Raw genomic sequence first — 27,973 nt, forward strand, 5'->3', positions numbered from 1 at the left:
GAATTATTAAAGCGAGCATTTATATGAAAATAATGAGATAATTGTTAGTTAGTGCTTGATTGTGTGTTGCTGCTGAATGTTTGTTTAGATGTGGTAAGGAATAGAATTATTGCAATCACGGGGATTGTATATTTATTAGTTCAATTTCCAAGATGGGTTTTGGGGAAGACAATCATTGCCCGAGACTTATCTGTTGTTTCTTGAAAACTACGGAAGTTGTGGCCCTCTGTCAAATGGGATTCCTGTCTTCAATATTTAAATTCATTTTTTGAAAAATCTTTTTAAAGATGGAGTTTTTTAAACACAAATAAAGACCCACATTAAAGCAAAGACGAGGAGAAATAAAGTCAAATAACGTATCAAAATTAAAATGAACAGAAAAAAATATCGATGAATAAATAAGGATCAAAACGAACAGAAATTACAATGAAAAATCAAGTCCAACCTAAAACGGACACAAATGACCGCCAAGAAAAATTAGAACTTACATCTCTGTTCCTTCTAAAGGTTGGAGCGTCATTTGCAGTTAGCAGAAAACAATTCTATTTTGTGATTTGTGGTTTTCTGACTGATTTTCCTCAGCTCACCAACTTGTTTAGAATTTTTTCAGATAAATTTGCTAAAGTTGTGAGCCATTTTCGACCAGTTCCGAATGTTCATTTACATCATGATTTCATCATTTCATGCACTTCTGATGCCACAATAATGTAAAATCAGAAGTGCCCATCTTGAGTACCCACCTGCCAGTCAATACTCCCACAGAAATAAGCATAAAACAAATACTATTATACAAGACTCGATAGCGCAGCGATTAGAACGCTCACCCGTGGCAGTGGTAGCCTAGTTTTGAAAAAAAATTGGCATTTGCACCGACTGAGGAATAGTAAAGTATTAATTTGGTTCGTCCTAAAAGTAAATGTTGATTGCAAAAAGAAATTTATGGTGATTTAGAAAAAACCTGAAACCCAATGAAAATAGCGTTAGATCAAAATGAAAAGTGTACCGATGGAATCAGCATGGTCGAAAACCCCACGCAGGGAAAGTACAGTGCCCTTTTTTTTTTATTTCAGCCTATCGGGCTATCAGGCTTATCGTGTTACCAGAAGATCATAGAGAGATTCTTAATGACCCATTCAGAAGCTATTTCTCATATCTACGTGCTTTTAATAAATTCCACCATCTACAAGTACCATGTGGCACTTTTTGTGCCATTTCTCAAGGGGTGGCACTAACAGGCTACGAGAGCATCGTAGGCAGGTTTTTTTGTAGCTCATATAAAATATATTGCTCGTAACTACGTTCTTTCTGTAAATTCCACCGTCTGCAAGTTCCAAATGGCACAAACAACGGCACTTTTGGAGCCATGTCTCAAGTGGAAAAGCTGAGGTTATTGGACTAGGAGAACTTTTAAGAGTTAGGTTTAATTTTTCATTTGAAAGCTATTGCTCATATGTACTTGCTTGTTATTCATTCTACCCTTCGTAAGTGCAATATAGCACTGAAAACAACACTTTCGGTGCCACTTCTTAAGTGGAAAGGCTCTGAAGTACAAAACAAGTACTATTGTAATAGCTATGGTCCAGAACCCTTAACTGGAGGTTTACAAGAACACCTCCCAGCCCCCTTAGTAAGTTTCATAAATCGTCCGGTCGCCAGTAAGCTACTGCAACGTTAGCAGGCTACCACACCATAGTAGATTTCACAGATGTCAATATATTCTAGTTTCTTGGCAGAATTTGTAATGAACTCTTTGTCATGCTTAAGCGTTAGCTGCAACCTAGTAAATAGGGAACCATAGCTTATAGTAACTAAAAGTTAAAAAACGTTAAAATAGTCTTTTTCTTCTTCTTTTCTCTAGGCCTAGCGGGTTACTAAAAAATCATAAGAAGATGCTTAAAAGCTTACTCAGAAAGCTATTTCTCTTATGTACATGGTTTATATAAATTCCTCCATCTGCAAGTGCCATATGGCACAAAAAAGGCACTTTTTATGCCTGTTATCATGGGGTAGGGCTAGCGGGCTACCTGAATATCGTAGACATATTTTTGGTAGTTCATATAGAACAATATTGTTCATATCTACGTTCTTCCTACAAATTCTACCATCTGCAAGTTTCAAATGGGACTAAAAACGGCACTTTTGGTGCTATGTCTCTAGTGGAAAAGCTGGGGCTAGTGGGCCACCAGAACTTTTTAGATTCACGTTTAATGGCTCATTTGAGAATTTTTGTTTATATGTAGATGCTTTTTATCAAGTCTACCATTCGTAAGTGAAGTATAGCGTTGAAAACAACGCTTTTGGTGCCACTTCTTAAAAACTTGGAAGTATAAAACGGTATCATTGTAATAATTATGATCCAAAACCCTTACTGGACGTTTGCAAGAATACCCCCAAAGATGGACTGGGAAAGGGGGCGATCACCCCCTTTACTGATCGGTTTGGGCCGCTTCGGGCTGGTCCTTTTTTTTCTACGTACAAAAGCGCAGTCGGCATCTTGTCCAACAAAATATTCCGTTACAAACTAATTGGTGAGTCAGTACTTGCTGAGCGTCAAGTTGTCTATTGGGAAATGTTATATTTGTCTCGTTTTCCTAAGTTAGAGGATTTTAGCTTAGAAAAAGTGTAACATTTTGGCTATGACGTTCATCAGTTTTAAACTTTCGAAAAGATGACGACTGATGGGAAAGTTAAGGGAAGTGAGGAAATATTGAAGCAAAGAAAAGAACACTCCGAGGCTGCAAAAGACCGGAAAAAAAAATCATTTATACGGAGAACAAAGGTCAGTAAAACTTTTTACCACTTTTTTCAACTTGTTGGCCATGATTCGAAGTTTTTTTTTCTAAGTAGGTCTTAGATTCCAAGCATATTTTTTTTTCATAACTGTCTATTGAGTCTATTGAGGCTGCGTCCGTTATACCATTTCTATTGACAGGATTATTGATCAGATTAGGTGTTTATGCAACCACAGCTTGGACAAAGCCACACCCATTTGAGGTCCTTTAAGTCGACCCTATGAGTTATTGTTGCTTTGATTTAACTTTTGTGTTTTTCCAGTCTAGGTGGCTTAGACCTGGCCACATGACCTAAAAAGGTAGAAAGGTCATATTGATGCGACTCAAGCTGAAAACTGCCGAGACATTGGATGGTATATAAACAGCACTTTAGCCAGTAAACGGAAAGAACAAATCGTGTAGAACATTCGAGTACTGAATCGCGTTTTCGAGGTCCTGAATCTGTTTGGGAAACAAGGATAACCTTTTAGAGCACACAGTGACCGGAGAGGCTTTAGCTTCTAACACAGCCGGGATAAACCAAAGAAACTTCCTTGGGGTCGTACTTTTTCTGTCCAAATATGACATTCCTCTTAAGGAGCATTTGGAAAAGGCTATAAAGGATAGCAGAAAAAAGAAATCCAACTGCGAACGGAAAATCTGGAGACGCAGCTAAGGGTCGTGGCTCACTCAACACATTTTTTTCTAAGACAACGGTCCAGAAAATGACAATGAGCGTTATGGAAAACATGTGGAGAGCTATAGTGAAGGAAATCGGTGAAAAAAGATACAGCATCCGAAAGGACACAACTCAGGACGCTGGGGTTGTGGGGCAGGCTTCTATTGTGTTAAGATATGTGAAAGACTTAGAAATTCACGAATGGTTCTTTGCTGTCGTATGTGTCCAAGATTCTAGTGACAAGGGTATGAACAAACTTCTGCAAGCCAAGATCAAATAGCTTGGACTAAGTACGACAAGGTAGCTGGGGAATCGTTTGACGGTGCTTCTAAAATAAGGGGCAAATTTAACGTACTTCGCTCTCAAATTAAAAACCGCGTTCCAGATTGTGTTTATATCTGGTGCTACAATCACGTTCTAAGCCTTTGCATGGTTGATTGTTGCACTGCAACTTAGGTGAGGAATCTCATTGGTACCATGAACAGAATTTCATGTTTCTTTGCTGAATAGCATAACCAAATCGCCCTTTGGCGACAACAAGTAGGGATTACAAAAGAAGGACAGTCAAAGTTGAAAAGCTTACAGAAAGAAGTCGAATCGCTGCTGAGTAAGCTTACGGAGTGCAAAACAATCCTAACCGCTCATTTTCTTCTTTTTTGTTCGAAGTCATTGACCCTATTTCAATGTGTCTCCAAACGAAAGCATTGGACTTTTCGACGCCCTGGAACATGGTTGATAAAGCAAGAAAGAATCTAGAGAGCATTTCCTTCGAAAGCGTCAGAGAAAACACATCCAAGTTTGTGTCAAAGATTCAGGGCCCTTTATAGATCACTTCATTGGACCTTGAAATCATCTCAGAACTACCAGCTTGTCGCGCTACCAGTAAAGAGTGCATTCAGGGAAAACGGCAAAGATTCTCGACCTGGAGATTCGGAGTAGTGATTTTGAGTCGAATTGATCAGGTTAGTAATTGACCGAATAACAACCAGCCTGAAAGAAAGATTTTCAGACAACACACAGCTTATTTCCAACGTACATTTCTTGCAGTCCATCACGTTCATTTTCGTGCATCGAGGTGAAATGCCAAAGCCGGCCCTTTTAAACGTTTCAGAGATTGCGAAAGTTTCTCATGACGAAAATAGGTCAAAACTGAAAGCTATGTCTTGGCTTATGACGTACTTTTAGCACGAGTTGTAAAAATAGTCAGGATAGACCTGGTGCAGAATATGAAGATGGAATTGGATCTTGATCTGAATGTAGAGAGGCTGATTTTGTGAGATTCCAACTCCTTTAGTTTGTGTAGCAACTGCATAATTCGCGCGTATCGGCTATTATTAAGGCTCAATCTCTACTCATCAGCTTATATTCAATTTTCTCAATTCGGCTGTGAAAGATCCTTCAGCAAACTGAAGCTCTTTAAAACGAGATTAAGAACCACAATATCAGGTGATCTCTCGGAAGCATTCGTGTTGGTGTAATATGAGCCGGAGCTGCTAGATTCAGTGCAGTTTACTTACTTACTTAGACTTAGGTCCTCCCACGCCTGAGGGCGCATAAGGCAGCAACAGTGGTTCGCCACGACGACCTGTCCTGAGCCTTCGACCAAAGCTCCTCCATCGAAGACCTCGCCAGCTTCGCCTCCTTCTCTAACATCCTGCCAGCGGTCATTTTGGGTCTCCGTGACTTGCGGAGGCCAGGGGGTATCCAACACCATATGTCATGAGGTAGCCATCCATCACCCATTCGCACTATATGCCCCCAATACATCCATCGTCGCTTTCTAATGACATCAAGGATGGGGGTATGATTTGTCATGGTATAAATCTCATCATTTCTTATTCTCTCAGTCCAATGTATATTCAAATATATCTTAGGTAGTTGTTATCGAATGCCCATAGTCGTTTTCCTAGTTGCGCAGTGATACTCCAAGTTTCACAACCATATGTAAGGACGGAGAGGACATTGCTATTATAAATTCTGAGTTTTAGCTTCTGGGAATATTTGCTATTTCTCCAGACAATTCTGAGACAATTGAAGGCAGAGCCAGCCAATGCTATTCGGCACAAAATTTCTCTTTCAGGATTGGCATCTTGCGTAAGAATGCTGCCTAGATATTTGAGCTCTTTCACAACTTCAATTTCTTTGACCAAAAGTCCCTCAGCTAAGTCAGGAATGACTGCATTTGACATTGATTTAGTCTTGTTAGCGTTTATGGAGAGTCCAACAGCATTTGCCACACGCTAAAGTTCATTTATATTATGTTGTATATCTTCTGATTCGTGAGCGAAGAGTGCAATATCGTCCGCAAAAACACCATCATGAAGGGTTCTTAGTGGGTTTAATTGTAGACCCCCACTGAAGCTACATCCACGAAGCACAAATTCTATGACTATGGCAAACAACAGTGGCGATAGAATGCAGCCCTGCCTTACACCCGACGGAACGGTAAACCAGTCCGTTAGGCCACCCTCCGTTTGTACTGCACACATAATATCGAGGTATAGCGCTTTAATTATATTTACAATTTTAATCGGGATCCCGTAATGTATTAAAATTTTCCACATGGTTTCGCGGTGTATCGAGTCGAAGGCCTTGAGAAAGTCAATAAATACTGTGTGTAGTTGAACCTGCCCTTCGTTAGATTCTTCGAGCAGGATTCTCAGGCTAAATATTAGGTCACAACACGGTCTGTTTTGGCGGAATCCATGTTGTTCATCTCTCAGAAATTTCTCCACTTTACTTTGAATTCTATTGAGAATAATTTGGCACAAAACCTTGCTGCCAACTGATTGTAAAGCGATGCCTCTCCAATTATCACATTTAGTCTTGGTCCTTTTTTGAAAAGTTTTACAATTACTGCCTTTGACCATTCACTCGGGACTTTTTCATCATCCTAAACATGTGAAAAAAGTTCAAACATGGGCACTGCTAGGGCGCTTCTACCATATTTCAACAGCTCTGGGGGTATGCCATCGTTACCGGCTGCCTTTCCGTTTTTCAAAGTCATTAGAGCATTTTTTACTTCACTAAGCAAGAGGGGTCCGGAATATATTTCAAGATCAAACAGTGCTTCTTCAGGGATATTTAAAGAAGTCGTGGGAGGCACCTGATTTAATACCTCGGTGAAATGTTCCATCCAACGTCAGTTTATGTCATCCGTCTGGGTTAATAAGATGCCTTCTTTGTTTTCAACTTGGGTTGCAGAAGCCTTCGAAATACCCACAAGCTCCTTCGTTATAGCGTGCACAGTTTGACTATCTCCTCGCCTAGCGGCTACCTCAGCCTGATCAGCCATAGTTTCGAGGACACCCTCTTATCATTCCTAGTCCGTGTTTTGACTTGTTTATTGAGACGCTTATACTGCGCTTTTAAATCATCAAGATATTCTCTAGTGTATGTCCTGTTATGCTCATGTCTATCTACGAGAATTTTGGCTTCTGCCCTTTGATCAATGATATCCCAGGTACTTTCAGATATCCACTGCTCTTTCTTCTTCCTGTTATATCCCACAACTTCTTGTGCCACTTCTTTCAGGGACTCGACGATCTTTTCCCATTGATTATCAATTGACAACTCGTCCCTTAGCATGGAAAACTTATTTGACAGAGTAGATGTATACTTTTGTAATACATACGGGTCCTGCAGCTTTCTTACATTAAACCTTTTTACTGACCGCTGGGGCTTTATGACAGTTTTTAGTTTCAGCTTAAACTTAGCAACAACAAGTTGATGGTCGGAATAGCAGTCGGCACCTCGAAAGGTCCTAACATCCTCTAAACAATGTCGCCTGTGCTTGGCAATTAAAATATGGTCTATTTCATTTCTTGTTTACACCATCAGGCAAGTTCCAAGTATATTTGTGTATATGTTTATTAGGGAACCATGATGCGCCGACGATAAGCTCATGAGTCGCACAAAAGTCAATTAAACGTACGCCATTATCATTGATTTCCCCCAGTCCATGCTTACCAAGGATAGCTGGGGAATAGGAGGCATCACTTCCAACTTTAGCGTTAAAGTCCCCACACAAAGTCACAATATCGTGCCGATGAACTTTAGCAAAAACATTTGACAACACACGATAAAAATCATCCTTGGTCTGATCAACGGTATCATTGGTTGGGGCATACTCAACAATAACTGTCAATTTGGCCTGAGAAGTGGCAAAGCGAGCACAAAGGATTCGCTCATTAATAGGTTCCCAGTCCACTAGGCATTTTTTGGCCTGACTACTTAATGCCATTCCAACACCTGCCTCTTTTCTAGTTTCAAGTCCAGAATACAAAATAGGGTATGTTTCACTATTCAAAGTACCAAAACCGATAAGTCTGGTCTCAGAGAGTCCAGCAATGTCAATACGGAACTTATCAAGGGTCCTCATAACACTGTTGAGTTTTCCTGGCTGTGTTTCTTGATTAACTGTTCTAACATTCCAGTATCCAATACAAAAACACTCGGTCGTTTTCAAGAATCCTGTCCGGGGGCGTGCGTTAGTCGTCATCAAAGAAGATGTTTTAGAAAACGGAAAGGATTTGAAGACTTTCATATCTCTTTTGTCAATACTATAGTTTTTTTTCCTTTTTTAGTCCAGCTATTTTGTTTTTTATCAGATAAAAATATATATGTAGCGTTCCAATGGAAATTCGAAAACTCTCAGTGGCGTTAAACATCCTTCTGAAGAGGAGATGGGCCCAAATTTCCATGATTCTGGACGAAATCAGAAAATTTTATACAGCTGAAAATACGATACTGCTCTCCCTTTGTGTGAAAACCTGAGCAACACCTAGTCCAACCGAGCAGCAAGAAGATCTGGCATAAAAATGATTAGTGGAATCCGTCTTCTTCCTTTTTTTAGCCTACTTCTTACTTACCAGATAATACTGATTTGCCTGGCGGTGAAGATCGGCAGGAATGACGTGAGTAATATGGTAATATGCAGTCTCATGGATATCTCACTAGCATAACTGTATTAGTACAGAATTTGGGTCATTGACCCACTTACATTGAATAATTTTTTTATTTAGGTACCCAGGAATACATCATCTGCATAATCGGTTATCATCCAGTGTAAAAATTCGGATGAATGGAAATATTCCTGTCAGGATTTGATTAACAAGCATTCAACCTTCATGTGATAAGAAGATAGATTGTCTATACTACAAAGGTTTTTTTTGCATACTTCCATGAGAATTTTATTTGCATACATACATGATGTCCTAGCAACCAGCCGTAACAACCGAATCCTATATAAAGTTGGATTTTCATCATATTCATAGAAATGAGTGCTTATATCAACACTTATTTCAGAAGGAACGTATGTCCATCCATATCCCAGCCTCCGAGTGGCCCCCATACCCCACCCCCAACTCCCCCTCCCCCCGAAAAAAAAATAATGAAAAATAAAAGGAAGAAAACGAGAAATATATATATAAAAAAATTAAAAATAAAGAATGACGAAAACTTAAAAACAAATTGAAAAATAAAAAACGACGAAAAATAAAAACAAATTTTAAAATGAAAAAAAAAATGTTTATGCACCTGCCCCCGTGGTACTCTATAGCTCGATGACTCGATGAGTCATCGACACTAACTAGTTTATTGTGTTTTCAATCAGTAATTTTGTACCTTGGAATGATAAACACTTGTATCATATTTTAAAAAGGGAAAATAAAATATTCCAAGAAAGTATGTGCATACGATAAAATTATCGTTGCGTTGAATGCTAACGAAGACAAATATTTGAACTCTGAGAAAAGCATTAATGGAGGTTTTATGGAAATATATGTGTGAATTGTCCAGACAGTGAGAGATAAAATTTCTTTGGAGCATCAAAAACATTCAACTCTTGTGGTGGTGGATATGCAAGAGTAGTATTTGCAGAGAAGTTATTGCTCAAGATAATGCAAGCATTAAACTAATGGTTGACGATGAGGGTCAACTTCTTGCTAATGGTTCTGGTAACACGTTACCCATTCACAGATCCTGTCGCTATTTTCCTGTTATTAGCAGTCAAACGAAAGCAAAGGGAAAAAGAAATCCATACTGCTGCACTAATGTCATAATACAGATCTTGTCTATGTGCCAAAACTGCAAACTATGTAAAATATAATGTGCTAATAGACAGTGAAGTCGAAAGCAAAATGAAAGTGGAATTGACAGACAAAATAACAATGGTGTATAAAGATGAATTGATAAAAAAACAAAGGGCATGTGAACATTATTACTACCATTGATTGTATACCAACAGATATAGTCAATGAACCCAATGATCTACCTGTTGCTTATACCTTTTTAGACATCATTTGGCCAGGTATCATCCACCGAGACTGGAAAAAAACGCCCTAAGCACATAAAAGTTAAATCGAGGCAACAATAACTCATAGGTTTGACTTCAAGGACCTCGAAAGGGTGGGGCTCTGTCCAAGCTGTGGTCGCCTAAACACATAATTTGATCAACAATACTGCTTGATTTTTAAAAAGAGAATATTTTGAAGGTCTCTTAGGAATGATGAGATGTCAGAGGATTCCAGAAGGCCAGTCATAGTGTGGCATGGTGGCGTGAATTGTCATGGTGTTTCGCTTAGGATGGTTTGTAAAAACACAAACCGATGGATTTAAAGGATGATTTTTTACAAGAAAATACCTTGAAAATGCCTTAGAAATGATTAAGGGTGCCAGATGGTGCCTTGTGCCATTCATAGTGTGGCACAGCGGTGTGAACTGACTTAATGTATCACATTGAGGGTGGCTTGCGAGAATAAAATCCAATGGATTTCAAATATATTTTTATCAAGGGAATAACTGAAAAAATGTGCTAGGAATGATGAGGGGTCCACTGGGTGTCGTGTGCCATCTATAAATTGCCACGGTGGCGTAAACTGTCATGGGGGATATCACGTTGGGCACGGATTGCTATAACACAAATCAATGGATTCAAAAGCACATTTTTATCATGAAAATATCTGTAAAATGCCTTTGGAATAATGAAGGGTGCCAGAGAGTGCCGTTTGCCATCCATGGTATGTCACGGAAACGGGAATTGTTTGTATTAACATGTTCTGCAGCTTAAAAATAAGGTGAAAGGTGAGAGGAACCGAAACAATGCATTTTCGTCAAGGCCTCTCAGAAATATCTCTTAAAATGGCTTAAATTTACCTTTAGTAACAACCCTTTTGAAATTGCTTGCTGTGGTGGGCCAGCTTAATGCTGTCACAGTGGCGATAACATGTATAATCTTGGCTCAAAGAAACAGGGTAGTTTCATCAAAACTCTCAGAAATAACCGACTGCAAAAATGCGTCTCTTTTTTTTGCAGGTGCGTCTAATAGAGCAATAGAAACAATGTATTTTCTAGGGCCTCTATTGGGACTGACTCCGGTTGAATTGGTTGCTAGGGGCCCTCGTTGGAGTTGACTGCTAGGGCCCCCGTTGGAATTGACTGCAATTCCCCCCTGTTGGATTTGGTTGCTCGTCCCCCCGGTTTAATTGGTTGCTAGGGATCCCAGCGTTTTGAAGGTTCTCCACTAGCGCGCCCTGAAGGTTTTTTCCTGGCCCTCTCGGGTATGTAATTAACACATGTACTGTTTAGAGACCCCCCCCTATTACGTAATATGAACCTGTGTCTTAAAGAAAATTATTAACTCCTGTGTCTTGAGGGAATCGTCATTAAATTATTCATGATCTTAGACAATTAAAGGAAGAAAGGAGTAGCGGCTATGGGTGTCGTCGAAGTGCCTATGGCGTTGCTAATACTGTTTTCTAATTAGCTCATCATCCACCCAACATGCCCTGAAAGTTACAGATTAATACTCTCAGCCGATCCTAAGATACTACATTTATGATCTTTTGACAACTTGGATGGTCATAGTGCCTTTTGATTTACTTCAGTATCTCCATCAAATTCCTTGAAACTTTCAACGTATTATCTTAGCCGTGCCTGAGATACTGCAGATAAGCCCTTTTGGCAACATGGGTGGGCGCAGTGTCTTTTCATTTAACTCAACATCCCCCTCAACGAGCCCAGCCATTTTCAAATTAATACCCTTAGACGCTCTTGAGATATTGCAGATACACCCTTTTGACAACCTGGATGCACACAGTGTCTTTTAATACAGTTCAACATTGCACTCAATTTACCATAAAACTTTCAACTTAATACTTTTAGACGTTCCTAAGGTGTTGCAGATGTTTCATTTCGACTACTTAGATGCACATGACATCATTGGATTTATTCCAGCATCAACCTCAACATTGTCTGAAAGCTGCAACTTGATTAACTTATCCCTTCCTGAAATAGTGCAGGTACGCCCTTTTGACGATTTTCACCATCTCCTCTCATTTATTTCACCATCTCCCTCAACCTCTCTTTAGACAACATTGATGTATATACTGATTTTTTATTAGTTCAACATCCCCTCTAAAACACCCAGAAAGCTCCAGCTTAATATCCTCAGTCTTTTCTTTCATAGTTTAGATACGGTCTTTAGACACCTGGACGAACATGACTTCCTTTGGATTCAATTTAAAATTCCCCTTAATATTCACTGAAAGTTGCAATTCAATAAACTTAGCCATTCCTGAGATATTGTGGTTATGCCATTTTGAAAACCTAGATATATATTGCCTTTTGATTTTTGTTGAAAATCCCCTCAGCATGCCCTGAAAGTTTTAACTTAACACCGGTAAACGTTCCTAAGATATTGCAGATATGTTCTAATAACCTGTGAAACCATATCGTTTTTTACCTAAGTGGTGCTATTGCGCTGCTTATGATTAAATGCATATGTAAAGTATTTTGGTTGAAGACCCAGGCTACATTTGGACATCTTTTGCACGTATATGCGATCACTAAGCTTGCTTCATCAATAGTGCCTGATATTGAACTGGGAGTCCGAACGAGTAGGATTTTTCTGAAGGATAGGATAAACTTATGTTTAAGGTCGCAGATCATTTTAAAGGGTGTCCGAATGCCTTTTCTGTGTCTGTAAATTGGTATGGCAAATGGCAATACTCGTTGTTACCCATATTACCGTATCATGGAAACTTTCAGACAGTTCGTAGAAAAATGGCTCCTAATGTCAAAGCCGTTCATTCGTGGTTAAGCTGCTCTGCACTATTACCAATGATTGAGTTTCGTAATATCAGTCGAAAGTTTGCGTTAGACACGTACAGAGAAGAAGGGGGAAGAGACCTAGGATTCTAATTTTGTTTTTTAAATAGTAACGCTAATGTTTAGTTATAAACCCACTGACTAGATTTTTCTTTTTCAGGTCAACATTGTTAATACCATGCATTTTAGTTGGTAGTATAAGTGTCTTTAAATTTATCAGACTATATGAAACTTCCGAAAAACACCAGCAGACCTTAATTTCATTAGCCTACTCAAGATTTGATGATTTTAGTGAATATGGAGCAGATGAAATGAAGAAAAAAGTGAGACTACTTTGCTGGGTTATGACATCACCAAAAAATCACAATTTGAAGGCAATTCATGTTAAGAACACATGGGGGAAAAGATGCAACATCCTAGTATTCATGACAACAAAACCAGGTTCTTATGAGTTTTATTCCTTTTTTTATTCTCGAAATAAAAAAAAATGGACTTTTAACTGGTTTGACTTACCTGGTTTATTCTGCACTTCCGAAAAGCAGCTCGTAAAAGGTCAAAGGGCACTGAATCATGACGAGGGGCCTGGAACAAGAATTTTGCAGAGTTTGGGATAAAATATGGTTACATAAATGTATATGTGTCTAGCCTCAAAACTTCAAACAACGCAGTAAATGGTCTTAAAAATTAGCGTTTTTGCACCTTCGTGTAGCACGAATTAGAAAATATTTTGAAAAAGCTTTTTAGAGGAGGGTGCCTCACAAAAAGTGTGCTCTTGGACTCGGTATCAGCTTTACAGGGTGCTGACTCTCAATTGTTTCTCAATTCTAGAGATTTGTCCTCTCTAAATATGTTTATTTCTTTTTTTTTCACTTAAGAATACAATAAATAAGCCCTGACGAGGACAGGCTGGACATAAGAGGATTGAGCTGTTTCAGTATTGTGAGATTGTTGGGGTCTCCGCTCTTTCGTAAGCTCCTTGCTCTCTCTCTATTCCGAAAGGAAAAACTGCTTGCGTGGCCACCATGGTCTTTCATGAGCAGGCCTAACCAGAACTGCAAATGGCGCTACAGGGTGACCTTGAGGAGTGGCGGCACCCAAGGACATTATAATAAACAAAACAGCATTGCGCTGGGTTCTAATTAATGGACGATGCTTCTGTGTTTTGTTTGTTTTCGTGGTCTGCTCAGAGCGATCTCGAGATCGCTATCTTATATATTATAAAAGATAGTTTCATAACAAGATGCTTATTTGCCAAATGAGTTTCTTGGGATATTCTGTCTTGATTTTGGAAGGCTGTTCATAAATTTATTTCGTCTGTGCTTTTCTTTCTTTTTCTTTTTTTCTTGTTTTCTTGGTTATTCCGCCTGATTTGAAAGCGGATGCTAATATTGATTTAGCGAAAATTCGTCTATTATTATTTTTAAAATTTTTCATTTTTGAACAAAGTAAGTAATTTTTAAAGAATCTTTCTCATTAATATTGAAATTCACCTACAGAATACACTAAATATTAGGTTGTATTTTAGGGTTGTACCTTTTATTTCAGATCCGAATCTGCCTTATATAATTCTGCCAGTAAAAGATGGAAGGGGACAACTTTGGAAGACATCACAAGAGGCATTAAAATATATATATAATCATTATTTGGACTCATTTGATTGGATACTAAAAGCTGACGATGATACTCTCTTTTTCCCTGAAAATGCTCGCTACTTATTGTCACGATATGATCCAAAGGAGCCACTCTGGATGGGGTGTAAGATGAAAATGTTACATACGCCCGTGTTTTTAAGTGGCGGTGCGGGTAATTATTATCAGCATTAACATTTTTATGAACCAATTTCTCGAGCCTTATTGCTTTCTGATGTCTTAATGCATGATAGTCTTGTATATCATAGAATTTATTTTGAGGATTTTTGTTTATCCCGGCCGCACTTAGGTTGAGGTTTAATCTTCTTCTCTTTAACCTTTGGCTTAATTATTTTTGTCCGAAAACAATCTTTGATAGGTTCGTAGTACAAAAAAAAATTCAATGGCGTTACGAATATATTTTCAGTTGACTGCGATGAACATTTAAGTTCAGCACGCATTATCTCAAAACAAAAAGGGAGAGAAATAAACTGCAAGTTCTAAATTCTAAGAATTGGTTTTGAAGCTTCCAAAATCAATTGGTTTTGGAAACCAATTGGTTTCCAAAACCAAAATTGGTTTTGAAGCAAGTTCTAAGAATTGGTTTTGAAGCTTCCAAGGAAAACATCATCAACTCTTTCAACTTACCGGTAAATATCTGCATATTTTAGAAAATATTGGAAGATCCTTGCTTTTGGGACCTTGTGTCGGTGTCCAGGAATTTTTTAAATTCTATACAAGAGAACTGCAGTTCCCACCTTGAACAGCCAGGAAAGTTCCTTTTTTACATGGGAGCACCGATCTGTCTCAGTTCTTTTCTTTTTTTTCTGAAATAGCGACGGTATCGAATCAGTGATTACACAATATATGAAAGTGGCTCATCAGAACGAAAATATCAGTATCTAGTGCCCTTCTTAAGCAAGAAAAGAGATTGTGTGAGAGCAAGTCAAGCTTCGCTTCCTAGAACTCTACCACCACCGCAGAATATCCAGGTCTAGCTAGCCTCTTGCCCCCACCTAGAGTCAGCAATATGCCTTAGGAAAGGGTATCCTTGTATGGTATACTAAACTAATACATTAAAGAGAATAGTGCTATGTACAAGAATAACACTGCTATGGTTAAGCTAGGAAATGAGGTTATTTGGTTATTTCGCTCAGGAGATAAGTAGGGTTGCTTTCTGTCTCTGTTTATCTATGTCATTTTATTGAGCTCTGTCCATTAGCAAAGGCATTGGGAGAACACGGAATCAAATGGGGAACTAAAACTTTATTTGACTTGGATTATGCTGATGATTTTAGCATCCTAGTTGAACATGTTAGCAAAATGAATAAACTTTTAGAGGTTTTGCAAGTTCAGGGTGCAAGCAGGGTTTGAAAATTAATGTTCAGAAGATTAGGTCACTAAGGCTAGGAATAAGTGAAAATGACAAGGTGACGTTGACAAGGTAACGGAAAGATTGATCCGGTGACAGCTTCACTTAACCAGGTAGCATTATTAGTAAAGACGGTGGGAGCAGTGAAGATGTTAAAAGTAGAATGGCCAAGGTTCAGGGTGTTTTTTTAAAGTTAAAAAAAAGTTTGAAAGAATAGGAAAATAAGTTTGCAAACCAAGATTAGAATATTGGAAGGTACAGTGATGTCAGTAATCAAATATGCCTCTGAAGCATAGACGCTCCGAAAAGCGGATGAAGATTTACTGGATGTTTTCCAAAGAAATTGTCTACGGATTGTTCTGGGTACCCGGCTGACTGACCGTATTTCAAACAGTAGCCTGCACGAAAAGTGTGGTTCAGTCCCGCTTTCAAGGGCTATTAAATAAAAAAGCAAGTTTATTTAACTAAAAGTAAAGAGCGATATTAAAACTTGAAACAAATAGAAATTATTCCGTATATTAAAGAGACTGTCCCCTTCTCAGCGCCCCGCTCTTTACGCTAAAGCTTTCTATTGTTTTAAAAAGTAGAGTTGTGAGAAGAGTCAAACTTTAGCATAAAGAACGGGGCATTGAAGAGGGGACACCCCTTTTCATATATGGAACAATTACTGTTCATTTTGAGTTTTATTGTCGCTCCTTACTTTCAGTAAAAAAAAAACTAGTTTTCTTTTATTTAATTTCTAAACGTTTTTGAATTGATGCAGAATATGATTTTGGCTCACCGTACATGAATAATTAAAATGAATTTTGCATATTAATTGTACTTTGTTGGCTAAATGGCTCTCTCAAAATTTTGATCGGACGATTTTGAGAAAAACGGGCGGGGGGGGGGGCCTAGTTGCCCTCCAATTTTTTGGTTACTCGAAAGGCTGCTAGAACTTTTAGTTTTATTTACAAATGTTTTTATTAGTAATAAATATACGTAACTGACGAATTAACTTACGTGAGGAACTTCTATATTCATATATTTTATTACTTAGAGGGGGTTCAACCCCCTCGTAAATACCACGGTCTTTACGCTAAAGTTCGAATTTTATTCCAATCTTATAAGAATGACCCCTGAATCACAAAGGCCGTTTAATTAGAATAAATAGTTCTTTTGAAATTACTAAAATACTTTAGCGTAAAGAGAAAGGTATTGATGAGGGGACGAACCCCTCATGTACGTAATAATTTCTGTTCGTTTTAAGTTTTAATGTTGCTCCTTACTTTCAGTTGAAAAACTCGTTTTTTTTTGTTTAATTTCTCATTTTTTTTTATAATGCTGAAAAATTCGGCACCCCCTTTATGGAAATTATATTCCCTATGAAAAATTCCTCCATGGAAAGATCCTCCCACGTCACCCCCGACCCCCCCCCCCAACAACCAAAAAAATCCACCATGAAAACATCTGTATATTTCCCAATAACCAGTGCTATACTTAAACAATAGACATTGTTCATAATTTGCAGCCCTTGCCCCGGGGACTTTGGGGAGTAAGTCGTCCTCATAGACATAGTTATTAGATTTTTCGACTATGCTGAACAAAAGGGTTATCTCAAAATTTTGATCCGGTGACTTTGGTAAAAAATGAGCGTCAAGGGGGTCTAATTTCCCTCTAATTTTTTGGCAAATTAAAATGTGTTCTAGAACTTTCAATTCCAATGAGCCCTAACGCAACATTCTCGGACCACTGGGTCGATACAATCACCCCTGGGAAAAAGAAAAAAGACAAAAAAAAACAAAGAAAGACACCATCAGTGATCTTTCTTCTGGCAAAAAGTACAAAATTCCACATTTTTGCAGATAGGAGGTTGAAACCTCTACAGTAGGGTTCTCTGATACTCTGAATCTAATGGTGTGATTGTCATTAAGATTCTATGACTTTTAAGTGATGTTTCCTCCTTTTTTCGAAAATAAGGCAACTTTTCTCAGGCTCATACCTTTTGATGGGTAAGACTAAACTTGATGAAACTTGTACATTTAAAATCAGCATAAAAATCAGATTCTTTTGACATATCGATTGGTATCAACATTTTGTGAGATTGCTAAGGCAGATTCTGCGGATAAAGGATTACAGATAGTCGAAGATTGTTCCTTACTGTCAACCGTGCAGAGGTAAACGAGAAGCAGGTTGTTTTCTTTTGGGGTGGGAGGATATTGTAAGGAAAGATTTAAGAGAAATGGGAATTTTCTGGGAAGAGAGACGCTTGGAATAGATCGGGACGGAGGATGAGCGTGCGTAGCTATGTTGCACTCTGGTGACTTGGTGCTGCTATGAGTTGTTGGTATTAGTTAGTAGTAAAGGTGTATCATATGTCAGCTTGTGCCTTGAAACATCAGTTCTGCTCAAAAAGGGTCAAAATGCCTGGAAATGCAAATTCTAATATAGCCAATCGATTATGGTCTGAAACCTTTGACTGAAAGACATGACACTTTTTAATGCCATTTCTGGATTGGAAAGGCTGTGAAGAATAAACAAAAGTACCATTGCAATCTCATAGTCCAAAACCTTGTCCAAAAAATGAAGTTTTCTTAGTTAAAAAAGAGAAAGAGAGATCAATGGAAATAGAAAAAGAAGCTTTCAACAATGAATTCGAAATAAAATACTAAGGGAATCATATGCTGGAATAAAACAGGGCTATTGAGCAAGAGCTGTGAGCTGTTTATAAAATAAAGAACAGATTTCGCATTTTCACCTTACATTTTTATTTATCCTTAGCATTCCATTGAATAGTTCGTCATGTCCAACCTTAATTGAGGATCTTAAAATTGTGTGATTGAAGTTGCTTATCTTGCACGTTCACAGCGCTCTTAGCCAAACAATTTATTTCATACAAACAATAGTTTCCTGTTTAACGATGTTTTTATTTATTTTTTTTCTTTTCTTTTATTAGGATACATTTTCAGTAAGCAAGCCGTAAAGATATTTGTCGAAGAAGCCATAAAAGACAACACGTACTGTTATCCTGAGATCAATGATTGGGCGGATGACCTGCAAATAGGTTAGTCATTATTACTTTTCAAAAGAGAGAACAGCGAAGGCGTTCCCTTGGTTTTGGAGAATGTGAGAATGATGTCATTTGTAGTAACCATTGTTCAACATTTCTCTTCAAACAATCTGTAGAGCCTCGGTGATCTTGGGTATCTTCTTTTTTATGGGGGGGATGGATTGGGAATTCGGTATGTCTCCTAAAAAATTGGTTCAAGTGACAACACTGGAGGCAATGCTAGACGACCAAAGATTATATTTTAATAATAAAACAAAAGATAATATTTAAAAAATAAAACAACAGAGGGAAAGCACATGAGGGAGTGAGAGAAAGAGAAAAAATTATAATTGTTATTATTTTCCAGTAGTTCAAAAGTTGGACATACGAAAATAGTGATGCGGTGCCAGAAACTGTACTTTAAATGCTTGTGATTGAGCTAATATTTTATTTCGGGTGATAACTAGTAGGAGATGGAGAAATTACATACTTTTGTCAACCTCATAGTACGAAAAGTCAGTGCTACTTAACAAGAATATTCTGAATTAAAATTAATATCTATATAGGGCAAATAAATAATTTTAAATTGAATTTTTATAGAGTAAAGCATTGTAAAGAATAGTGTTTAAGAAAACGGCACGAATACCGTGAGTTCAATTAAACATTTTTGGCCTAGTTTGTGCTAAGAAGGCAGGGACATAGGACAAAAGATTGAAGTTTGCAAAATAAATGCTTTCGGATAGGGAGAAATAGCTTTGGGAGGTGCGCTATTGCATGGAAATTTACTTGTGATTTAGTTTAACATTTTGTATTTTTCATACTCTTATTTATTTATGTACTTATCGGTTATATGATAAACGCTAGGGAAGTGAAGTTCGATTACTGATGATGAAATCAAACAAAATATGATGACAATAAAATAGTTTAGAAACACATTTGGGCTATATATACACTTTAAGGGGGAGGGGATAAAGCTTAGCAGATATTAAATACTTAACGTAACTTGACCTAATCTAACCAAACCAAAATACCAACTAAATACTGAAACAAAATATAGCTAAATTTATTTTTCTACCAAGCTAATTGTGTGGCAAAAAGAAGTTGCTTGACCAGTTTCTTGTGTCATTTTCGCATCATCCGCGAGCAAAATTCTATAGTGTTTATTCTATAACCGATAAGCACTTTTATTTCTTCTGATTTACCTCGAAGAAAAATCTAATTCTTGTCTCATTTATTGTCTTATGTACATACCTATTGATATTTTAAAATTTAAGTTATGTTTTAAAAAAGCGAAGATTAGCAGAGATTTAATTGTTAGAATGATCTGTACAAATTTGTAAATTGGTTTGAAAATTCTATTTAAGGAAAGTGCTTCGAGAAGCTTCAAGTGAAATTGATTGATACTCGTGACGAAAATGCACTTCATAGATTTTTACCATTGTCTCCATTTTTCCACTTGAAACCTTTGGAAAATGAAGAGGACCGAAAAAGCTGGTGGTGGTCAGCAGCATACTACAAGGATGAAACAGTAATAATTTTACCAGTTATTCTTATTTTTTGTAATAATTTAGTGAAGTGGGTAGAGTATATTTAATGCCAAGTTAATTTTCATCAGTGGATTAGTAAGCACTGCAATAGCCATTTCACGCCTCTCTACGAAACTTGGCATTTTTGCATTTTTTTTTTCGCATTTTTCATCCTTGCATTTCACAAGGATGACCACAGATGCATACTTTTTTTTTCAGTTTGCCCTCCCAGGGTCATCGTACCAGAAAAGGGTTCGTATCATATCAGGACTAAAAAAAGGATACGGCATTAGACTTTACAGTCCCTGCCGGCGGTGCTGATCTCCGTTTCTTGGCCCTTCAGCCAGGAAGTGCAATGGGGGGTTGGGGGCCAGCCATCCTGTGCTTTCGCACACCCTTCCTGTTTACCTTCCCCAGATTTCTCCAGGTACCCATTTAGAGCTGGGTCGACTCTGGCTAAGCTTACAGAGTCACGCCACTGACCCCCGTCCCAACTGAAGAATTGGGTACACTGGGATTCGAACCCGCGTCCTCTCAGACAAGGGATCCCGAATCCAGCGCACCAACCAACTCGGCCAGGACGGCTATTGGACTTTAAGATCGAAACTCTAAGAAATCAAAACTCTAAGAAACAGAGTCTTGATAACAACAGATACATCAAAAGAATCTCTCGGATTCTCAAGGTAAAGTTAGTTTTATCGCTATTTGCGAAAGTTTTTTGAGTCAGGAACATTCTGTCTCATTGTATTCTTTTCCAGATTATAATTTGGAGAATAAAAACCGGACGTCACTTTATAGACGGGGAATTGCGTGTTTGATTTCTAAGTCGTTGACATACCATGTTAGAAATGATATTGATGTTTGGATAGAGGGTAAATTCGAAAGTTTTAGCCTGGAATTAGATATGGGAAGTAGTAACTTTTTGATTAGTGTTGTGTATAAGCCACCAAGTGCTAGCTGGGAAGAATTTGAACGTGGGTTTGATCAACTTGCTTGTGAGGTGTCTTGGACAGGTTTCGATTTTATTTGTATGGGTGATTTCAACTTTGATCTGCTTACATTGAATGGAGCAAATTTTGATTTTCTTAATTTGATGGTTACTCATGATCTTTTCCCCATAGTAAATATTCCAACACGTGTTACGAGTCATTCAACCACTCTTATTGATAATATTTTTGTTGGTTCTAAGTATCTGGACCGTAGTTATGCCGATGTGGTTCTATACCCTTGTTCGGACCATTTCCCAGTTGTTGGAGCGGTACCTTGTGGTGGAATAAAAAGAAATAAAATAAAAAAAGGTAATGACTAGGTCATTGAAAAAGGTGAATTTACAGAGGTTTGGTGAAGAGTTGAGTACCATTGATTTTAGAGAGATTATGGATATGAAAGATAACGCTTCTGGTGCATTTGATCGTATGATGGGGGTCGTACAGCCAATTTATGATAAGACTTGCCCAGTGAAATTCTTGAAACCCCGTAAGCGTGAGGCCAGGAAGCCCTGGATAACTATTGAAATTCTTAAAGTGTCAGATTTGAGAAATCAAGCGTATGTGGAATATTTAAATAGTGAATGTGCCATTAAACTGGAAAAATTCAAAATAATACGCAACAAAGTAAACTCGATGAGAAGAAAGGCTAAAAAAGAATACTTTGCCAACCAATTGAGTTTAAATAAGGATAATACTAAAAGAATTTGGAAAGTTATTAATGACCTATTGGGAAAGGAGAAAGAAGCTCCACCTAATTCGCTACTGATTCAAGGTGAACCTGTTAATGATGAAATAAGTATCACGACTAAATTTGCTGAGTTTTTTTCAAGTGTTGGGCAAAACGTACAGGCGCAAGGGTTGGTGAACTTTAATAATGATTTAATGAAAGATGAATTTGTGGATGATAGAGGAATCAGAAATTAAATTGAATTTCAGCCTTGTATTGGAGATGAAATTCTGAAGGTTGTGAAAACAATCAAAATCGAATTCAGCAGGGACAGATGGCATTAATCTGAAAACTTTTAAGTCAGTGATGTGTTATTTAATGCCATGTCTAGTCCATATCATCAATCTTTCCCTCCAAACCAGTATATTCCCTGATGCGCTTAAAAGGGCAAAAGTAATCCCCCCTCACAAAGGTGGCTCTAAGCTAGAAATCGAAAATTATAGACCCATATCAATCCTACCCTTGTTTTCGAAAATATTTGAAAAAATTGTCCATAAAAGGCTTTATGATCACCTTATGAAAACGGGGATGTTAAGTGAAAACCGGTTTGGCTTTAGGAAAGGTCATTCGACGTCGGACGCCGTGCATTCCCTTTGTGATATTTTAAATAAATGCTTTGAACGTGGTGAAATCCCTTTGACCGTTTTTATCGATTTTAGAAAAGCATTCGATACAGTGGATTTTAATATACTACTCAAACGTCTACAATCCCTTGGAGTTCGTGGTAACTATTTAAAGTGGTTTAATAGTTTTTTAAGTGGTAGATCTATTCAAGTTGTATTAAATGATGTGTTTTCTTCTCCTTTTCAAGTGAGGTGTGGTGTACCTCAGGGGTCTGTTTTGGGACCACTTCTGTACCTTGTGTATGTTGATTCAATGCGTTTCTACTTACCTGAGTGTTGTATTATGACTTTTGCAGATGATACAGCTTTAACTATGTCTAGTCAATCTGTCGATGATTTGTTGTTGAAAGTTAATAGGGTATTAAAGGCATTTTTTGTATTTACAAGTTTGGGCCTTTTGTCAGTAAACGTTAATAAAACTAATTTTATGATTTATAGGAGAGTTGATAAGTCTCCATGTGTTGATAAAAAGATATTTTTTAACGGCAGGCCTTTGTCACAAGTGCATGAAGTGCGTTATTTGGGGTTCCAGCTTGATTGTAATCTATCTTGGAAGAACCATAGTGATCTTGTTGCAGCTAAAGTTGCTAGAGGTTTGGGAATTTTGCGTCGATTAAAGCATGTTTACCATTACCAGTTCTTTTATTATTATACCACACCATTGTTGCGCCTTATATTTCTTATGGTTGTGTCCTTTGGTCTAGTAATTTCTATGCAAATTTTAAAAGAGTGCAGATCTTACAAAATAAAACAGTACGTCTTCTTGGTAATTATGTAGAAAATGTGAATGATACCGCGCCATGTTTTAAGAAATTACGAGTGCTTAACATTGGTCAGATTCGAGATTATCAAGCTGCTGTTTTTGCGTATCGATGTTGCAATGATGTATGTCCTCCAGTTTTTTTCAAGTAAATCGTTCACTCCATGGGTATGAAACTAGAGAGGCAGATAATTTTATTGTTGAGTACCGAGACACCACACGTGCAGCTTTCGGAATTAGGTATTTAGCTCCGGCTATTTGGAATGATATCCCAGCTGGCATTAGGGAGGCGGAACATATTGGGTTATTTAAAGTAAATTTAAAAAAAACATTTATTGGGAGTGGGGAGATAATTTTTTTTTCTTCTTCTTCTTTTTTTATAATTATTGTTAGCCTTTTTTTATGTATATTCTGGTATTAAGGAGTAATTGAGTGAGAGTGTTTTGTCCTTCTTTAGTTTCCATTTTTTTAAGTTCTGTTTTTTTTTCTTATTAAATTAGGGTGAGAATCAGAGGATTGCAGCCGTCCAACATCAGGCTCTTTGAGCCTTCCCCAGGGCGGTTGTATGTATTTATAGTTTTTGTAATTTAGTAGTTAATAAAGAGAGTTCACATAAAAAATCGAATGTTGATGCTTATTCAAAATGTATAAAATTTATCGAGTGGAAGATTCCGTGGAAAAATCTTTCCATTGAGGGATTTTAATGGGTAAAGGGAATTTTTCATGGAGGGGGAGTCAGATTTCCCGGCATTGTTTAAAAAACCGTCAGATATTAAATATTTTTTTTTGCAACTGAAGGTAAGGAGCAACATTGCAACTTAAAAGAAACAGAAATTATTACGTATTTGAAGTAGTAGCCCCCTCCTCAATACCTCGCTCTTTGTACAAGAGTTTTTATTTAGAACGTTAAAAAAAAACATATTATTCTAATAGATATTCTTAAATAATTGGAACAAAAAGTCAAACGTTAGAGTAAGGAGCGATGTATTGATTAGGGGACTAAACACCCTTATTTACGGAATAATTTCTACTCATTTGTATTAATGTTGCTCCTTATCTTCAGTGGAAAAATCTTCTTCTTTTTTTTTTGGTTAATCAAAAAGGTCGTGGTAACGCACTGTTGTAAGGAGCCATCCGGTTTTTTTATTGTTTTAAAAAGCAGAGCTGTGACAGAATCAGCAACCTTTGCGTAAAGAGCGAGGCGTTACGAAGGGGATAACCCCTTTCATATACGGAGTAATTTTTGTTCGTTATAAGTTTTAATGTCGCTCCCTACTTGCAGTTAAAAAAAATTGTATTTAATTTCAGTATAAATCGAAAGCCCTAGTGATCTTTTTAAGTAACAAACGAAATTGAACCACGTCAAAGTGGGGCTTTACCATCTTTTGATATAAACGAAAATTTTGGCCTTAAGAGAGCTTAAAATTTTGATTGAAACAAAATTCAGATTTAAAGTCAATTAAATCACTTAACTTTCGAAGAACTAGGAATTTAGTCTTTAACTTGCATAGGCGATAAGGCGTCCAAGTTTTCCACATTGAGCCTCCAGGACCTGCTGCTCATCAGCTGACACGATTTGGAATGACACGCATGGTTCTGAAACGTGGGTACTTGGGAAGATGGTGAAGGATTTGTTAGATTTTTTTCTAGAGGAAATGTCTACAGATAGTTTTGGGTAGCCATTTAGCTCACCGTATATAAAAGTACAAGCTCTTAGTCTAGGCACCAGTAACCAAAAAGACTCAAGTCGACATGACACATCTATTTCACTCAATCTGAAAGCAGTTTCTAGTCTCATCGAACCCGCTGATTACGATTGTGCCCGGGAATAGGCACCTCCAAGGGGTGCTGGACCCTCAAAAATGACTTTAAAAATTAAGAAAACAATTATTTTAAAAGAATTTAAAGGACGCAATAGATAATTACCTAAAAAGCAATTCAAGCGCTTTCTTGAAGATCAAGGCTCAAACCATGGAAAGCTGCTTTAAATCTACCCAAGAGGCGAAACGTATTTTTGCCAACCTTGCAGAAGAACCAGAAGCAGTTAAAAAAGTTCTTTTGAATGGTTGTAAAATACAGGGTCAACAACCCAAATGCTAACAAAATACTTCAGCATGAACTCCTCCAGTATTTCCCGGCATTATTTGAAGCCCGATCTGACGGATTCAGATTTCCAAAAAATTCCGATCTGGAAAACATCTAATCTGATAAACTTGATAGAAGTGTTGTCTTGCCTAGAATCTAGGGCTTGCTCTTTGACCATTTTTGATGTCGATTAGAAGCTTTCACTTATTTTGGACCTTATGCCATTCTTATTACGGACCATGACTCCGTCAAGGAATGATAGATTATCAGATTTGTTAAGAAGATTGATCAGTAAGATTTTTAGTCAGCTCCCAAAAAACTGACTTCTACGCACAATATATGTGGCTTCTGACCGGTTTGATGGAATTTATGGAATATATTACTCGACTGACTCACCTGTGGGCTTAAAGACACCTGTGGGCTTGTTGCCGTTGATGAAGGGAGTGAGCAAAGTTTGAACATCAGTGCGATGTATAATGAAAGCATCAAGCTCATTTATTACTGGCGACCAATTCTCAGAAGTTTTTTGGCCAAAGCTAACTTAGTGACTTTTCTGCATGAGTTTTTGAATAATTTTGGTTGTACAAGTAGGAGCTTCAACATTATACTAGCTGGAGGTTTCCCTGATTGTTGACTTGTTGGGATATTGCCTAGAGGAAGATACATGGAACCTTTATTTCTTTTGGTCTAGTTTGGAAGTACACACAAAGAAGCAGACATTTGAATTGGAGTCCATGTTGCTTCCAGCTTAAGAAAAAGAAGTTATTATTTAATTGTTTGGGCCAATAGAACCGATATTCTGGTGATATTTTTGTAACACTCGTCTAGATACAGAATGGAATTAAAAGAAGCAACGATTCCTCCAGTTTCCTGACCGATTTTTTTCTGTGTATGAACTGGCTTCTTCTCTTCTCAGGTACTTTGTTGAGAGTATTTGACTTTACCACTGCCTTAGTGGCACTGACGCGACGAGCTTCATATATTATGTGAGTAAAAAGATATTCGTTAAAGCAGCTCTAAAAAATGATAGTATTAGTAGAATTCCGGCATTGGCGAAAAAAGACAAGATTGACCGCGTAAATATATCAAATTAGGTAGAGGAGGTGATAGAGGTGGCAAGGAAAGAAGCAATAGTAGGCTATGGAAAGAATCCTACAGGCTTTAATTCTCTAAACGGCTTACGAGTGCAATTATTTCATAAGAAACAATCGTTGAAAAACTTTGCGCGCACTGAAAAAAGCTTTAAATACCACATACTTAGAGTTATAATCATTAGAGAATCATTTTACAGTCTATGGAAAGTAAAAAAAATAGTTTTATAAGAAGTAAATCTTAGGTGGGTGTTCAATGGCGCTTTTGAGGCTATTCCTCTGACAAATTCATTGTCAAAATGGCTGATTTCTGTAAGCTGTATCGCCGTTCACTGCAAATGTAATAAGATGTAAATTGGAGATTGTTCCTTTGTGGGAATCCACAAATGTGACTTCCTTTGTTTTTGTGCTGGGAAATAAGACTGATCTCAAAGCGATCATGGGACTATGATTTAAAATTAACTTTGAAAATATTACTTCAATAGCCTTCAAATGGCCCACAGAACTGATTTAGAATTATCTTACTCTATGCCTATCTACCTTAGTTCTTTCCTACGATGGATAATAGACTATCTATCAACAAGTGAAATGAATCACTTTTATACAATTATGAAAAAATTATGCCAAATTTCCATCTCACAAAGACTATCTGTCTCGATTTTATTCTAGCTAGCCATGGCTTGCCTTTCAAGTCTTCCTCCAAGTTGATCAGATTCAAAAATCAATGGTATCATCAATTTGAATTATCCTTACTCTATTCCTATCTGCCTTAGTTCTGCCCTAGAATTGATGTTAGAATATCCATCAAAAAGTAAAATGAATCAATCATCTTTATACAATTTCGAAAAGTCATGCGAGCTTTCACTCTTACAAAGACTACCTGTCTTGGTTTTATTCCAAAGTTTTGTCTTTTTTTTACTTCGTAATTTGTGATGCCTTGATTTTCAGTACCATTACATTTATATCATTATTTTTAATTATATTCATTATTTTTTTCATTGCTCATCATTTATTCATTATGATTTACAGTATTTTGGAGGAGACTGCTGCTCAAATACTACAATATCGTTCCACTATGTAAGCCCTGAAGACCAGTATTTATTCTACAATGTATTTTACAACATACGACCTTATGGAAAACAGTCTCTAGATAATTCTGAAAGTCCGCCAAAGCCTCCTCCAGACGAAACGCTGACAGAATTACAGTTTCTAAATAAAGAGGCGAGAAGGAGTAGACTTCAGTCAGATATAAATTTTATTCGAAATATTTTTAAGAAGCACAAGTATGATGGTCAATAAGTTTGAGAAATACCTCAACCAGTCAATGCCACTAAAACTGCATATGAAATCGACCCAATCTGCTGTGAAACGTGCAAAAATCTTGCTGGAACAAAAAAGGATGTTGCGTTGTAATTAGCAGGAGATGGAGTGATGAATTGTTAAAAATAGTTTATATTAATGTGAGTTTTTGGTGAGTTGTCAAAATTCAGAAATTTTAAAATTCGTAAATATAGTTTTTTTTCTGGTTCATTAATTGGAAAATATGTTTTCCAAGAAAAAATTTTCAAAGAAAATTAAAAAACAAA

The 27,973-nt window shown here is 37.3% G+C and overlaps 1 protein-coding gene across 2 annotated transcripts; it reads left to right on the plus strand.

Moving 5' to 3' along the window:
* LOC136034687 (glycoprotein-N-acetylgalactosamine 3-beta-galactosyltransferase 1-like) lies at positions 1 to 27,917 on the plus strand. Of its 2 annotated transcripts, XM_065716009.1 has the most exons (6): positions 1 to 93; positions 12,719 to 12,999; positions 14,104 to 14,361; positions 18,494 to 18,601; positions 19,951 to 20,114; positions 27,417 to 27,917. In XM_065716009.1, exons 1-6 carry the CDS (start codon positions 89 to 91, stop codon positions 27,684 to 27,686), a joined length of 1,086 nt encoding a protein of 361 aa, XP_065572081.1. In that variant the 5' UTR covers positions 1 to 88; the 3' UTR covers positions 27,687 to 27,917. The 2 variants fall into 2 exon arrangements, with proteins under 2 accessions (XP_065572081.1, XP_065572082.1); XM_065716010.1 differs by lacking the exon at positions 14,104 to 14,361.
* The last annotated feature ends 56 nt before the right edge of the window (positions 27,918 to 27,973 follow it).

This window comes from Artemia franciscana, chromosome 13 (genome assembly GCF_032884065.1).
Source record: "Artemia franciscana chromosome 13, ASM3288406v1, whole genome shotgun sequence".
NCBI lineage: Eukaryota > Metazoa > Arthropoda > Branchiopoda > Anostraca > Artemiidae > Artemia > Artemia franciscana.

Bases quoted from the DNA above. Each gene is read 5' to 3' on its own strand.
- LOC136034687 (XM_065716009.1), top strand. The intron at 18,602-19,950 runs GTTAGTCATTAT...ATTCTATTTAAG, and splicing joins GGCGGATGACCTGCAAATAG to GAAAGTGCTTCGAGAAGCTT. The intron at 20,115-27,416 runs GTAATAATTTTA...TATGATTTACAG, and splicing joins CATACTACAAGGATGAAACA to TATTTTGGAGGAGACTGCTG.